Here is a 12,924-nt window from a genome sequence, read left to right on the forward strand (position 1 = left end):
GTCCGCCTCATCACCCATAGATTCATCCCGCTGGGATCCAGACCATTGAGATGAATGTGAAGGCCCGTCATAACGAGCCCGCTTAGGCTGCCCGGGGCCATCGTCCGAGTCAGAGTCTTCACCCTGAGGTGTAGATGCCCGTCCCGGAGCTAGGAGCTGAGGGGGACCAGGGGGCAATACATGCACAGTGTCCGTGGTCTGAAGTACAGGCCTAGCTCGCAATGTGTCAAGAATTTGTGACATAGTGAGAGACATTCTGTCAGCAAAAGCTGCAAACTCAGTTCCTGTCACCTGGACAGCATTCACAGGTGGTACACCCTGGGTCACGTCCAGCAGAGGTCCCGACTGTGCAAGCGCCGCAGGGGCCGAGCACTGCACACAATGGGGGTCCGTGGAGCCTGCCGGTAGAAAAGTCCCACATGCGGTGCAGGAAGCATATAATGTCTGTGCCTTGGCACCCTTGCGTTTTACGGGCGACATGCTGCTGGCTCTCTGCATGTGAGAGAGTCTATAGCCAAAAGGCGACCAGCGCTATGTAATACCAAGTATTTGTAGCAACAAAATACTAAGAATACTACGAGCACAAGAGGGGGTGAGCCCTGAGGGCTGCTTACCGCCCGCTGAACAGCGGGTAAGAGGCTGCAGAATGCCTTGTCTGGGTCTCCCCGGCTCCCCTCTGCAGCTCAGCGTGTCAGCAGGAATGGCTGCCGGCGTCTGTGGAGAGGGGCGGTCCGTGGGAGTTCCCAAACAAAAGTGCGGGAACAGTGTCCCCTCTGTGCTGACTGTGAGGGCTGGAGTATGTAAAAACGACTCCAGCCCTCAGCGCTGATGCACTGGCCAGCGTCCCGCCCCTCTCCTGACTGGCAGGTCTGGGGGCGGGAACGAACGAAAGCAGGCCGCAAAAGCCGGGGACTCGAGTTATCAGCGCGGCCGCCGTAAAAGCGCGGGCCGCGCTGAAGTCCCCGGCGCACTACAAGTGCCAGCCGCGCCGCTGTTCCAGCGGCCGGCGCGACCGAGTCCTAGACGTGGGCAGCGTCCCGCCCCTCTCCTGACTGGCAGGTCTGGGGGCGGGAACGAACGGAAGCAGGCCGCAAAAGCCGGGGACTGTAGTTATCAGCGCGGCCGCCGTAAAAGCGCAGGCCGCGCTGAAGTCCCCGGCGCACTACAAGTGCCAGCCGTGCCGCAGTCCCAGCGGCCGGCGCGGCCGATTCCCATAAGTGTGCCTGCTTCAGCTAAGCTGAATGAGGCCATGGCACAGGCGCCGCAGCGCTGATGTCCCCCGGCGCACTACAACACCCAGCATGCTGCGGTGTGAGCGCCAAATGCACGGGGACACAGAGTACCTTAAGGAAGCAGGGCCATGTCCCTGATGTACTCCGCTCCATCCAGCATCTTCTCCAGGGGCTGTAGATGGAGCACGGTCTCAGTGCCTGGAGACCGGTAAATCCCACTTCACCCAGAGCCCTGTAAAAAGGGATGGGGAAGGAATCAGCATGTGGGCTCCTGCCGCCGTACCCGCAATGGGTACCTCAACCTTACAAACACCTCCGACATAAGTGGGGTGAGAAGGGAGCATGCTGGGAGTCTGTATAGACCCTCTTTTCTTCCATCCGACATAGTCAGCAGCTGCTGCTGACTAAAAACAATGGAGCTATGCGTGCGTGTCTGACCTCCTTGCGCACAAAGCTAAAACTGAGGAATCCGTACTCCTACGGGAGGGTGTATAGCCAGAAGGGGAGGGGCCTTACACTTTTAAGTGTAGTTCTTTGTGCGGCCTCCAGAGGCAGTAGCTATACACCCACTGTCTGGGTCTCCCAATTAGGAGCGAAAAAGAAATCTTCCAAGTCCTGTGATAGATCTTGGCAGAGGAAGACTTCCGAGCCTGAGTCATAGTGGAGATGACCTCGGAAGGAATACCAGAAGCCGTCAAGATCCAGGACTCAAGAGCCACGCCGTCAATCTGAGAGCCGCAGAATTCTGGCAGAAAAACGGACCTTGTGAGAGAAGGTCTGGACGGTCCGGAAGATGCCACGGCACCTCTACGGACAGATGGAGCAGGTCTGGGTACCAAGCTCGCCTGGGCCAGTCCGGTGCAATGAGGATGACCCGCCGGCCCTCCATTCTGATCTTGCGCAGAACTCTGGGCAAGAGAGCTAGAGGGGGAAACACGTAGGACAGACGAAACTGGGACCAATCTTGAACCAGAGCGTCCGCTGCAAAGGCCTGAGGATCGTGGGAGCGAGCCACGTAAACCGGAACCTTGTTGTTGTGCCGGGATAACATTAGATCCACTTCCGGAGTGCCCCACTTGCGGCAGATTGACTGAAACACTGCCGGATGCAGGGACCACTCGCCACTGTCCACGGTTTGACGGCTGAGATAATCTGCCTCCCAGTTTTCCACGCCTGGGATGTGGACTGCGGATATGGTGGACTTGGAGTCCTCCGTCCATTGAAGGTTGCGTTGAACCTCCAACATTGCCAGGCGGCTGCGTGTCCCGCCCTGGTGATTGATGTAGGCAACTGCTGTCGCGTTGTCTGACTGGACTCGGATGTGCTTGCCCGCCAGCAGATGGTGAAAAGCTAAGAGAGCCAGGAGCACGGCTCTGGTTTCCAGCACATTGATCGAGAGGGCTGACTCTGACGGAGTCCAAATGCCCTGAGCTCGGTGTAGACATACCGCTCCCCAGCCGGATAGACTGGCATCCGTGGTGAGAAACACCCAGGACGGTGCCAGGAAGGAGCGTCCCTGAGACAGGGAGAGGGGCCGAAGCCACCACTGAAGGGAGCCCCTGGTCTGTGGCGACAGAGCCACCAACCTGTGCAAGGAAGAAGGCCGCTTCTCCCAACAGCGGAGAATGTCCAGCTGCAGTGGACGCAGATGGAACTGGGCAAAGGGAACCGCCTCCATTGACGCCACCATCTGACCCAGCACCTGCATCAGGCGCCTGAGGGTATAACGGCGGGACCTCAGTAAAGAGCGCACCGCCAGATGGAGGGACTGCTGTTTGACTAAGGGCAGCTTCACAAGTGCCGGCAAAGTCTCGAACTGCAACCCCAGGTACGTGAGCCTCTGGGTCGGAGTAAGAGTGGATTTGGGCAAATTGACAAGCCACCCGAATTGGGTTAGAGTGGCGAGAGTGAGCGAGACACTCCGCTGGCAGTCTACACTGGATGAAGCCTTGACTAGAAGGTCGTCCAGATAAGGAAGCACTGCTAACCCCTGGAGGTGCAGGACCGCAACCACTGCTGCCATGACCTTGGTGAATACTCGAGGGGCTGTGGCTAACCCGAAGGGGAGAGCCACGAATTGGAAATGTTCCGATCCGATTGCAAAACGTAGCCAACGCTGGTGTGAAACTGCAATTGGCACATGCAGATAGGCATCTCTGATGTCGATGGATGCCAGGAAATCTCCTTGGGTCATTGAGGCAATGACTGATCGCAGAGACTCCATGTGAAAATGCCGCACCCGAACATGCTTGTTGAGAAGCTTGAGATCCAGGATGGGCCGGAAGGAACCGTCCTTTTTGGGGACTAGGAAGAGATTTGAGTAGAAACCTCTGAACCGTTCCCGAGCGGGAACCGGTACAATTACTCCGTTTGCCTGCAAGGATGCCACGGCCTGAGAGAAGGCGGCGGCCTTGGAGCAGGGGGGAGTTGACAGAAAATCTGTTTGGCGGGCTGGAAGAGAATTCTATCCTGTAGCCGTGGGAGATGATATCCCGCACCCACTGATCGGAGACGTGTTGAAACCACACGTCGCCAAAGTGGGAGAGCCTGCCACCGACCAAGGACGTTGCTGGCGCGGACAGATAGTCAAGAGGAGGCTGCCTTAGTGGCAGCAGCTGCTGCGGTCTTCTGTGGACGTGCCTTTGTGCGCCAGTTGGATTTTTGGTCCTTGGCTGAGTTAGTGGACGAGGCCGAGGGCTTAGAGGACGACCAGTTGGAGGAACGAAAGGAACAAAACCTCGACTGGTTCCTGCCCTGGACAGGTTTCCTGGTTTTGGTTTGTGGCATGGAAGTACTCTTCCCGCCAGTAGCTTCCTTAATAATTTCATCCAGCTGTTCACCGAACAGCCTGGACCCAGCAAAAGGGAGCCCAGCAAGGTACTTAGAAGAAGCATCTGCCTTCCACTCTCGAAGCCACAAGATCCTGCGGATAGCGAGGGAATTAGCCGAAGCCACCGCAGTGCGGTGAGAAGCCTCCAGCATGGCAGACATGGCATAGGATGAAAAAGCTGAAGCTTGGGAAGTTATGGCAGCCATTTCGGGCATAGAGTCCCTGGCGAGGGAATGCATCTCCTCTAGAGAAGCAGAGATGGCTTTGAGAGCCCACACTGCTGCAAAAGATGGGGAGAACGAGGCCCCTGCCGCCTCATATACAGATTTGGCCAGAAGGTCAACCTGGCGGTCAGTGGAATCCTTAAGAGAGGTGCCATCAGCCACTGATACAACGGTCCGGGCTGAGAGTCTAGACACCGGGGGGTCCACATTTGGTGAATGAGCCCACTCCTTGACCACCTCAGGTGGAAAGGGAAACCAGTCATCAGAACCACGCTTTGGGAAGCGTTTGACAGGACAGGCCCTGGGCTTGGTCACAGCGGTCTGAAAACTGGAGTGGTTAAAGAACACACTCCTTGTTCTCTTAGGCAAGGTAAACTGGTGCTTTTCTGCCAGAGAGGGTTGCTCCTCTGATACTGGCGGATTGAGGTCCAGTAAAGAATTAATGGACGCAATCAAATCACTAACATCTGAGTCACCCTCGGTCAGATCAATGGGGCACATGGAGGTAGCCTCCGAGCCCCCAGTAAAGGCATCCTCCTCGTCCTGCGAGTCAGCTCGTGAATCAGAGCCGCGGGACGAGGAAGGAGAGGGAGCCCTGCGTCTCCTTTTAGGAGGACGGGGTCTGGGACCAGATGAAGAATTCTCTGTGAGCTCTGCTGAGAGACCCCTAGCAGCAGAGGCGCCCTGAGAAGGGGGCTGATGCATGTTCAGCAAAGTCCGGGACAGCTGTCCCATGGAGTCGGCAAAAGGCTGGGAGATAAAGGATTCTACCCAAGTCGGGGGTTCAGCCACCGGAGCCGGAGCAGCCGGAGGGACCACTATGTGTGCGATTTCAGGCTGAGGCATTGTCAGGTTAGAGCAGGCATCACAATGTGGATATGTGCTCGGTTCAGGCAGCACGAGCTTACATGCAGTGCATACTGAGTACAGCCTTGCAGCCTTGCTCCTCGTGTGAGACATGCTGCTGAAGTGGGGGCTCTGAGCCAGAATGACCCCCAGAGAGTATATAAGAAGATCCACAACCGGAGGTTGTGGCTTACCAGCCAGTTTGTGTGCCCTCCAGATCCAATAGCCCGGACCCCCAAGCAGCTTAGCAGGGATGCTGCAGCCAGCACTGATCCAGAGAAAAAACGCTGAGAAAATGGCGCCGGAGCGAGGAGAGGGGGCGGGACCTGCTCTGAGAGCGGGATCTGGAGGGCCAAGGAGATTTACAGGGGAGGGGACATGTACTCAGAGAGGAGTGTCCCTCCCCTGTGCCGAACGGCCGCTGGGCGGAGCCGCACTGTCCCTCTGCATGATTGACATGCGAGGGCAGTGAAATCGAAAGTAGGCCTCCGGCGAAGCCGGGGCCTAAATTTAAGCGATGCGGCCGGCGCGCAGGCACCATCGGCGCGGTTCTCAGGCGACAGCCAGAGAACCGGCCGGAAATGTCACAAAAGTTACACAGCACACTCCCCCACCATAATAAAGTACCGGGACCCCCCAAATATAAACGTCTCAGGTACTTAGCTTGAGACGCAGGGTTCCAAGTCCCTGGGGATGAGTGCTCCGTCCAGCAGGATCCTGAAGGGCTGCGGATGGAGACCGGTCTCCTGCAAAGCAAGGAGGACCGTGCTGGCTCCCACTTCAAGCCAGAGCCCGAGGGATGGTGAAGGAGCGTGGCATGTAAAGGCTCCAGCCTTGTAAATCAACCTTAACAGCACCGTCGACACAGTGGGGTGAGAAGGGACATGCCGGGAGTCCAGGCTTGGACCCGCTTTTCTTCAAAAACTTTCCAAAAATGAAAAATCAGATGAGAATGCATGTGTGGATGTGTGCCTCCTGAACACAAAGCAATGAACTGGCTAGATCTTGTTATCCAGGGGGTGTATATGCTCAGAGGGAGGAGCTACACTTTTTAGTGTAGTACTTTGTGTGTCCTCCGGAGGCAGAAGCTATACACCCAATGTCTGGGTCTCCCATAGGAACGATAAAGAAATATTCCAGGTCTATAAAAGACGTTTTCTCTCTGGTGTTAGTCGGCCTCACCTGGAGGTCAGATTTGTGTTGCTGGAGTTTGCGCTCTCATTGTTGGGGAGGAGAAAGCCGGCTAAGTTCAGGAGGTCCCGGATCATCTGTCCTTTGATCCTCACATCCAATGGAGAATTGGAATGAAGACTGTGGGAGAAAGAAAATAACGTGACGAGAGGCTCTAATGGACAGAAGGCAGGCGAGAAGATTATGCTCATGTGCCAATCTTGCAGCGTTCGGGCGACCGCAGAAATTTACATAAGATTTAGAGGACATGCTGTGGATTTTTCATCTACACTTTTCTTTGTTAAATCCATATCAAATTCCCCACAAAATCTGCATAAAATTACATCAGTTTTTTTTTTGCTGTGTAAACATTTTATTGTTTCATGTGGACGTAACCAAAGAGTGCGAAAAAGTCGTCACTCCCATGAAGTGCAGAAGTGTGAAAAGAAAATGAAGTGTAGACGCAACTGTGGATATAGTTTAGAAATACCCAGGAGCCCTGTCCCTTTAACTGTTAATCCTATACAGCATTACTGACATTGCTGGCGAGTGCCTGGGAGTCTATGGAGGACATCTGCGAGTCTCTGGGTGGCTGGAGGCTGCTAGATATTTTCATTACCTCAGCAGTACAATATTTCCATGTGCTAACAGGACGGCTGTCCAAGCAGGACGACTTTATATATCCCCCAGTGCCGCCTATTAAATTCCCACCCTCACCTTAAAAAGAGACCGTAAGCCTAAAGGCAAGTTTACACCACCCAAGGTGTTCACTTATCGTGGCCAATTAGTGGTCTATTTACACAGGGCGACCACATGTCTTATGTGCACAGAATAAATCGGTAATAGATCAGTAATAAATTGTTCTGAGCGGCCAGGCTGCATTGTTCTCGGCAGGACATACAGGTTACAAAGGACAATGTGCTGCTGAGAACTAGAGTTTTTAAACCTACAAAAAAATATTCTCTCACCTGAAGGAGAATCTTCAAAGCAGGACGGGAGAAGGGGTTAATGCCGCGCAGTCACCAAAGGATGTAAAATTGTTGATTAATAATTATTTTGTTCTATAGAGCTATGCGTTTCGAGGTATAGAACCTCTTCCTCAGGACCAAAGAATCAATACAATTTTATTGTTGGTTCTTTTTTTAAATCGTAAGATTTTTATTTACAAAATGTGTCAAATATTACATCATATTGACAAATTCTTAACAGCACATTAAAGAACGTATTGATGATTCTTTGGTCCTGAGGAAGAGGTTCTATACCTCGAAACGCCTAGACCTATGGATAAAGATAATTATTAATGAACAATTTTATATCCTTTGGTGACTGCGCGGCGTTAACCCCTTCTCCTTTCCCAATTTGAAGGTGGGGCTGCGGTAGCCGCCATTATCTATATGTTATCTCTGGTGGTGGTGACCCTCACAACCGCATAAGGTGAGTGTACATTACTACACATTGCCATTTTTAGATCTGGTAAGACCCTATCAGCGCTTCTTTTTCCTATTCTTTATCACTGAAGGACAATCTTGTGATTTCCAGCCTGTTTACACTGCCCGATTATCAGTACTCCTCAAATTGTCCAGTGTAAATCCAGTTTTAAAGCGCCCCTCTGCCCCCACTGGGATTATTGGCTAGAAGTACTGAAACCTTAATGGTCCTGATTCATCAAGGCTTTTAAGCCAAAAAAAATTGTTGAAGCTTTCAAAAGTAGTAAATTTTTGGTGTAAAAAGCTTGTGACTTTTGCCTTCTTCATATGAGTTTATACAAAGAAGGGAATTTTGTTTACTTACCGTAAATTCCTTTTCTTCTAGCTCCAATTGGGAGACCCAGACAATTGGGTGTATAGCTACTGCCTCCGGAAGCCACACAAAGTATTACACTAAAAGTGTAAGGCCCCTCCCCTTCTGCCTATACACCCCCCGTGGGATCACGGGCTCCTCAGTTTTAGTGCAAAAGCAAGAAGGAGGAAAGCCAATAACTGGTTTAAACAAATTCAATCCGAAGGAATATCGGAGAACTGAAACCATTGAACATGAACAACATGTGTACCCGAAAAAACCAAAAAACCCAAAGGAAACAGGGCGGGTGCTGGGTCTCCCAATTGGAGCTAGAAGAAAAGGAATTTACGGTAAGTAAACAAAATTCCCTTCTTCTTCGGCGCTCCATTGGGAGACCCAGACAATTGGGACGTCCAAAAGCAGTCCCTGGGTGGGTAAAATAATACCTCATGTTAGGGCCGTAAAACAGCCCTTTCCTACATGGAGGCAATCGCCGCCTGAAGGACTCGTCTACCTAGGCTGGCGTCCGCCGAAGCGTAGGTATGCACTTGATAATGCTTGGTGAAAGTGTGCAGACTCGACCAGGTAGCTGCCTGGCACACCTGCTGAGCCGTAGCATGGTGCCGTAATGCCCAGGACGCACCCACGGCTCTGGTAGAATGGGCTCTCAGCCCTGAGGGAACCGGAAGCCCAGCAGAACGGTAGGCTTCAAGAATTGGTTCCTTGATCCACCGAGCCAGGGTGGATTTGGAAGCTTGCGACCCTTTACGCTGACCAGCGACAAGGACAAAGAGTGCATCCGAGTGGCGCAGGGGCGCCGTGCGGGAAATGTAGAGTCTGAGTGCTCTCACCAGATCCAACAAATGCAAATCCTTTTCACATTGGTGAACTGGATGAGGACAAAAAGAAGGTAAGAAGGTATCCTGATTGAGATGAAAGGGGGATACCACCTTAGGGAGAAACTTCGGAATCGGGCGCAGAACCACCTTGTCCTGGTGAAACACTAGGAAAGGAGCTTTGCATGACAGCGCTGCTAGCTCAGACACTCTCCGAAGAGACGTGACCGCTACTAGAAAGGCCACTTTCTGTGAAAGGCGAGAAAGGGGAACATCCCTCATAGGCTCGAAAGGCGGCTTCTGGAGAGCAATTAGAACCCTGTTCAGATCCCAAGGTTCTAATGGCCGCTTGTAAGGAGGGACTAAGCGGCAAACCCCCTGCAGGAACGTGCGTACCTGAGGAAGTCGTGCTAGGCGCTTCTGAAAAAATACAGAGAGCGCTGAGACTTGTCCCTTAAGGGAGCTGAGTGACAAACCTTTTTCCAAACCGGATTGCAGGAAGGAAAGAAAGGTAGGCAATGCAAATGGCCAGGGAGAAACTCCCCGAGTAGAGCACCAAGATAAGAATATCTTCCACGTCCTGTGGTAGATCTTGGCGGACGTTGGTTTCCTAGCCTGTCTCATGGTGGTAATGACCTCTTGAGATAATCCTGAAGACGCTAGGATCCAGGACTCAATGGCCACACAGTCAGGTTCAGGGCCGCAGAATTCAGATGGAAAAACGGCCCTTGAGACAGCAAGTCTGGTCGGTCTGGTAGTGCCCACGGTTGACCCACCGTGAGATGCCACAGATCTGGGTACCACGACCTCCTTGGCCAGTCTGGAGCGACAAGGATGGCGCGGCGGCAGTCGGACCTGATCTTGCGTAGCACTCTGGGCAACAGTGCCAGAGGTGGAAACACATAAGGTAGCCGGAACTGCGACCAATCTTGAACTAAGGCGTCCGCCGCCAGAGCCCTTTGATCGTGAGACCGTGCCATGAAAGCCGGGACCTTGTTGTTGTGTCGGGACGCCATTAGGTCGACGTCCGGCATCCCCCAGCGGCGACAGATCTCCTGAAACACGTCCGGGTGAAGAGACCATTCCCCCGCGTCCATACCCTGGCGACTGAGGAAGTCTGCTTCCCAGTTTTCTACGCCCGGGATGTGAACTGCGGATATGGTGGATGCCGTGTCTTCCACCCACATCAGAATCCGCCGGACTTCCTGGAAGGCTTGCCGACTGCGTGTTCCGCCTTGGTGGTTGATGTATGCCACCGCTGTGGAGTTGTCTGACTGAATTCGGATCTGCTTGCCTTCCAGCCACTGCTGGAAGGCTTGTAGGGCAAGATACACTGCCCTGATTTCCAGAACATTGATCTGAAGGGTGGACTCCTGCTGAGTCCACGTACCTTGAGCCCTGTGGTGGAGAAAAACTGCTCCCCACCCTGACAGACTCGCGTCCGTTGTGACCACCGCCCAGGATGGGGGTAGGAAAGACTTTCCTATTGACAATGAGGTGGGAAGAAGCCACCACTGAAGAGAATCCTTGGCCGCCTGAGAAAGGGAGACGTTCCTGTCTAGGGACGTCGACTTCCCGTCCCATTGGCGGAGAATGTCCCATTGTAGTGGACGCAGATGAAACTGCGCGAAAGGGACTGCCTCCATTGCTGCTACCATCTTCCCTAGGAAGTGCATGAGGCGTCTCAAGGGGTGCGACTGGCCCTGAAGGAGAGATTGCACCCCTGTCTGTAGTGAACGCTGTTTGTCCAGCGGAAGCTTCACTATCGCTGAGAGGGTATGAAACTCCATGCCAAGATATGTTAGCGATTGGGTCGGGGTCAGATTTGACTTTGAAAAGTTGATGATCCACTCGAAACTCTGGAGAGTCTCCAGCGCAACGTTCAGGCTGTGTTGGCATGCCTCTTGAGAGGGTGCCTTGACAAGTAGATCGTCCAAGTAAGGGATCACAGAGTGACCCTGAGAGTGCAGGACTGCTACTACTGCTGCCATGACCTTGGTGAAGACCCGTGGGGCTGTCGCCAGACCGAAAGGCAGGGCTACGAACTGAAGGTGTTTGTCTCCTATAACGAAGCGTAGAAAACGCTGGTGCTCTGGAGCAATCGGCACGTGGAGATAAGCATCTTTGATGTCTATTGATGCTAGGAAATCTCCTTGAGACATTGAGGCGATGACGGAGCGGAGGGATTCCATCCGGAACCGCCTGGTTTTCACATGCTTGTTGAGCAGTTTTAGGTCCAGAACAGGACGGAAAGACCCGTCCTTTTTTGGCACCACAAACAAATTGGAGTAAAAACCGTGACCTTGCTCCTGAAGAGGAACAGGGACCACCACTCCTTCTGCCTTTAGAGAGCACACCGCCTGCAGAAGAGCATCGGCTCGGTCGGGAGGTGGAGAAGTTCTGAAGAATCGAGTCGGAGGACGAGAACTGAACTCTATCCTGTACCCGTGAGACAGAATGTCTCTCAGCCAACGGTCTTTGACCTGTGGCAGCCAAATGTCGCCAAAGCGGGAGAGCCTGCCACCGACCGAGGATGCGGAGAGAGGAGGCCGAAAGTCATGAGGAAGCCGCCTTGGTAGCGGTTCCTCCGGCTGTCTTCTTTGGGCGTGACTGAGCCCGCCAAGAATCTGAGCTCCTCTGATCCTTTTGAGTCCTTTTGGACGAGGAGAATTGGGACCTGCCCGAGCCTCGAAAGGACCGAAACCTCGACTGTCCCCTCCTCTGTTGGGGTTTGTTAGGTTTGGGCTGGGGTAAGGAAGAATCCTTACCCTTGGACTGTTTAATGATTTCATCCAATCTCTCACCAGTCTGTCACCAGAAAATGGCAAACTGGTTAAGCACTTTTTGGAAGCAGAATCTGCCTTCCATTCCCTTAACCACAAGGCTCTGCGTAAAACCACGGAGTTGGCGGACGCCACTGCCGTACGGCTCGTAGAGTCCAGGACAGCATTAATAGCGTAAGACGCAAATGCAGAAATTTGAGAGGTTAAGGACGCTACTTGCGGAACAGATGTACGTGTGACAGTGTCAATCTGCGCAAGACCAGCTGAAATAGCTTGGAGTGCCCATACAGCTGCGAATGCTGGAGCAAACGACGCGCCGATAGCTTCATAGATGGATTTCAACCAGAGCTCCATCTGTCTGTCAGTGGCATCTTTAAGTGAAGCCCCATCTTCCACTGCAACTATGGATCTAGTCGCAAGTCTGGAGATTGGAGGATCCACCTTTGGACACTGGGTCCAGCTCTTGACCACGTCAGGGGGAAAGGGATAACGTGTATCCTTAAGACGTTTGGAGAAACGCTTATCTGGATAAGCGTGGTGTTTCTGGACTGCCTCTCTAAAGTCAGAATGGTCCAGAAAAGTACTCAATTTACGCTTGGGATACCTGAAATGGAATTTCTCCTGCTGTGAGGCTGACTCCTCCACTGGAGGAGCTGAGGGAGAAATATATAACATTCCATTGATGGACGCTATAAGATCATTCACTATGGCGTCACCATCAGGTGTATCCAGATTGAGAGCGGTCTCAGGATCAGAATCCTGATCAGCTACCTCTGCCTCATCATACAGAGAGTCCTCCTGCTGGGACCCTGACCAGTGAGATGAAGTCGAGGGTCGCTCATAGCGAGCTCGCTTAGGCTGTCTGGGACTGTCGTCCGTGTCAGAGCCATCACACCGGGATGTATGGGACCCCCCCGGAGCACGGATTTGTTCCAAATGAGGGGGGCCAGGGAGCATTGAATCAACAGTGCCCATGGTCTGAGTTACCGGTCTGGACTGCAAAGTCTCTAGGATTTTAGTCATAGTCACAGACAATCTATCAGCAAAAACTGCAAACTCCGTCCCTGTCACCTGGACAGTGTTCACAGGTGGTTCTCCTTGGGCCACCTCTAGCAGAGACCCCGGCTGAGCAAGTACTACAGGGGCCGAGCATTGCACACAATGGGGGTCAGTGGAACCTGCCGGTAGAACAGCCTCACATGCGGTACAAGCAGCATAGAAAGC

General features: G+C 53.1%; 1 protein-coding gene across 2 annotated transcripts in view; it reads right to left on the minus strand.

The window, feature by feature from the left end:
• Positions 1–12,924, minus strand: part of TTLL4 (tubulin tyrosine ligase like 4) — a 100,876-nt gene that overhangs the window by 17,742 nt on the left and 70,210 nt on the right. Inside the window, exon 14 of one of the 2 annotated variants that reach the window (XM_075317091.1) lies at positions 6,315–6,443. The exons of the other annotated variant lie outside the window; for it this stretch is intronic. Coding sequence (XP_075173206.1) covers positions 6,315–6,443 — 129 coding nt within the window. The remainder of the gene's footprint in view (positions 1–6,314; positions 6,444–12,924) is intronic. 2 annotated transcript variants of the gene reach the window in all.

This window comes from Anomaloglossus baeobatrachus, chromosome 7, assembly GCF_048569485.1.
Source record: "Anomaloglossus baeobatrachus isolate aAnoBae1 chromosome 7, aAnoBae1.hap1, whole genome shotgun sequence".
In the NCBI taxonomy this organism is placed as follows: Eukaryota; Metazoa; Chordata; class Amphibia; order Anura; family Aromobatidae; genus Anomaloglossus; species Anomaloglossus baeobatrachus.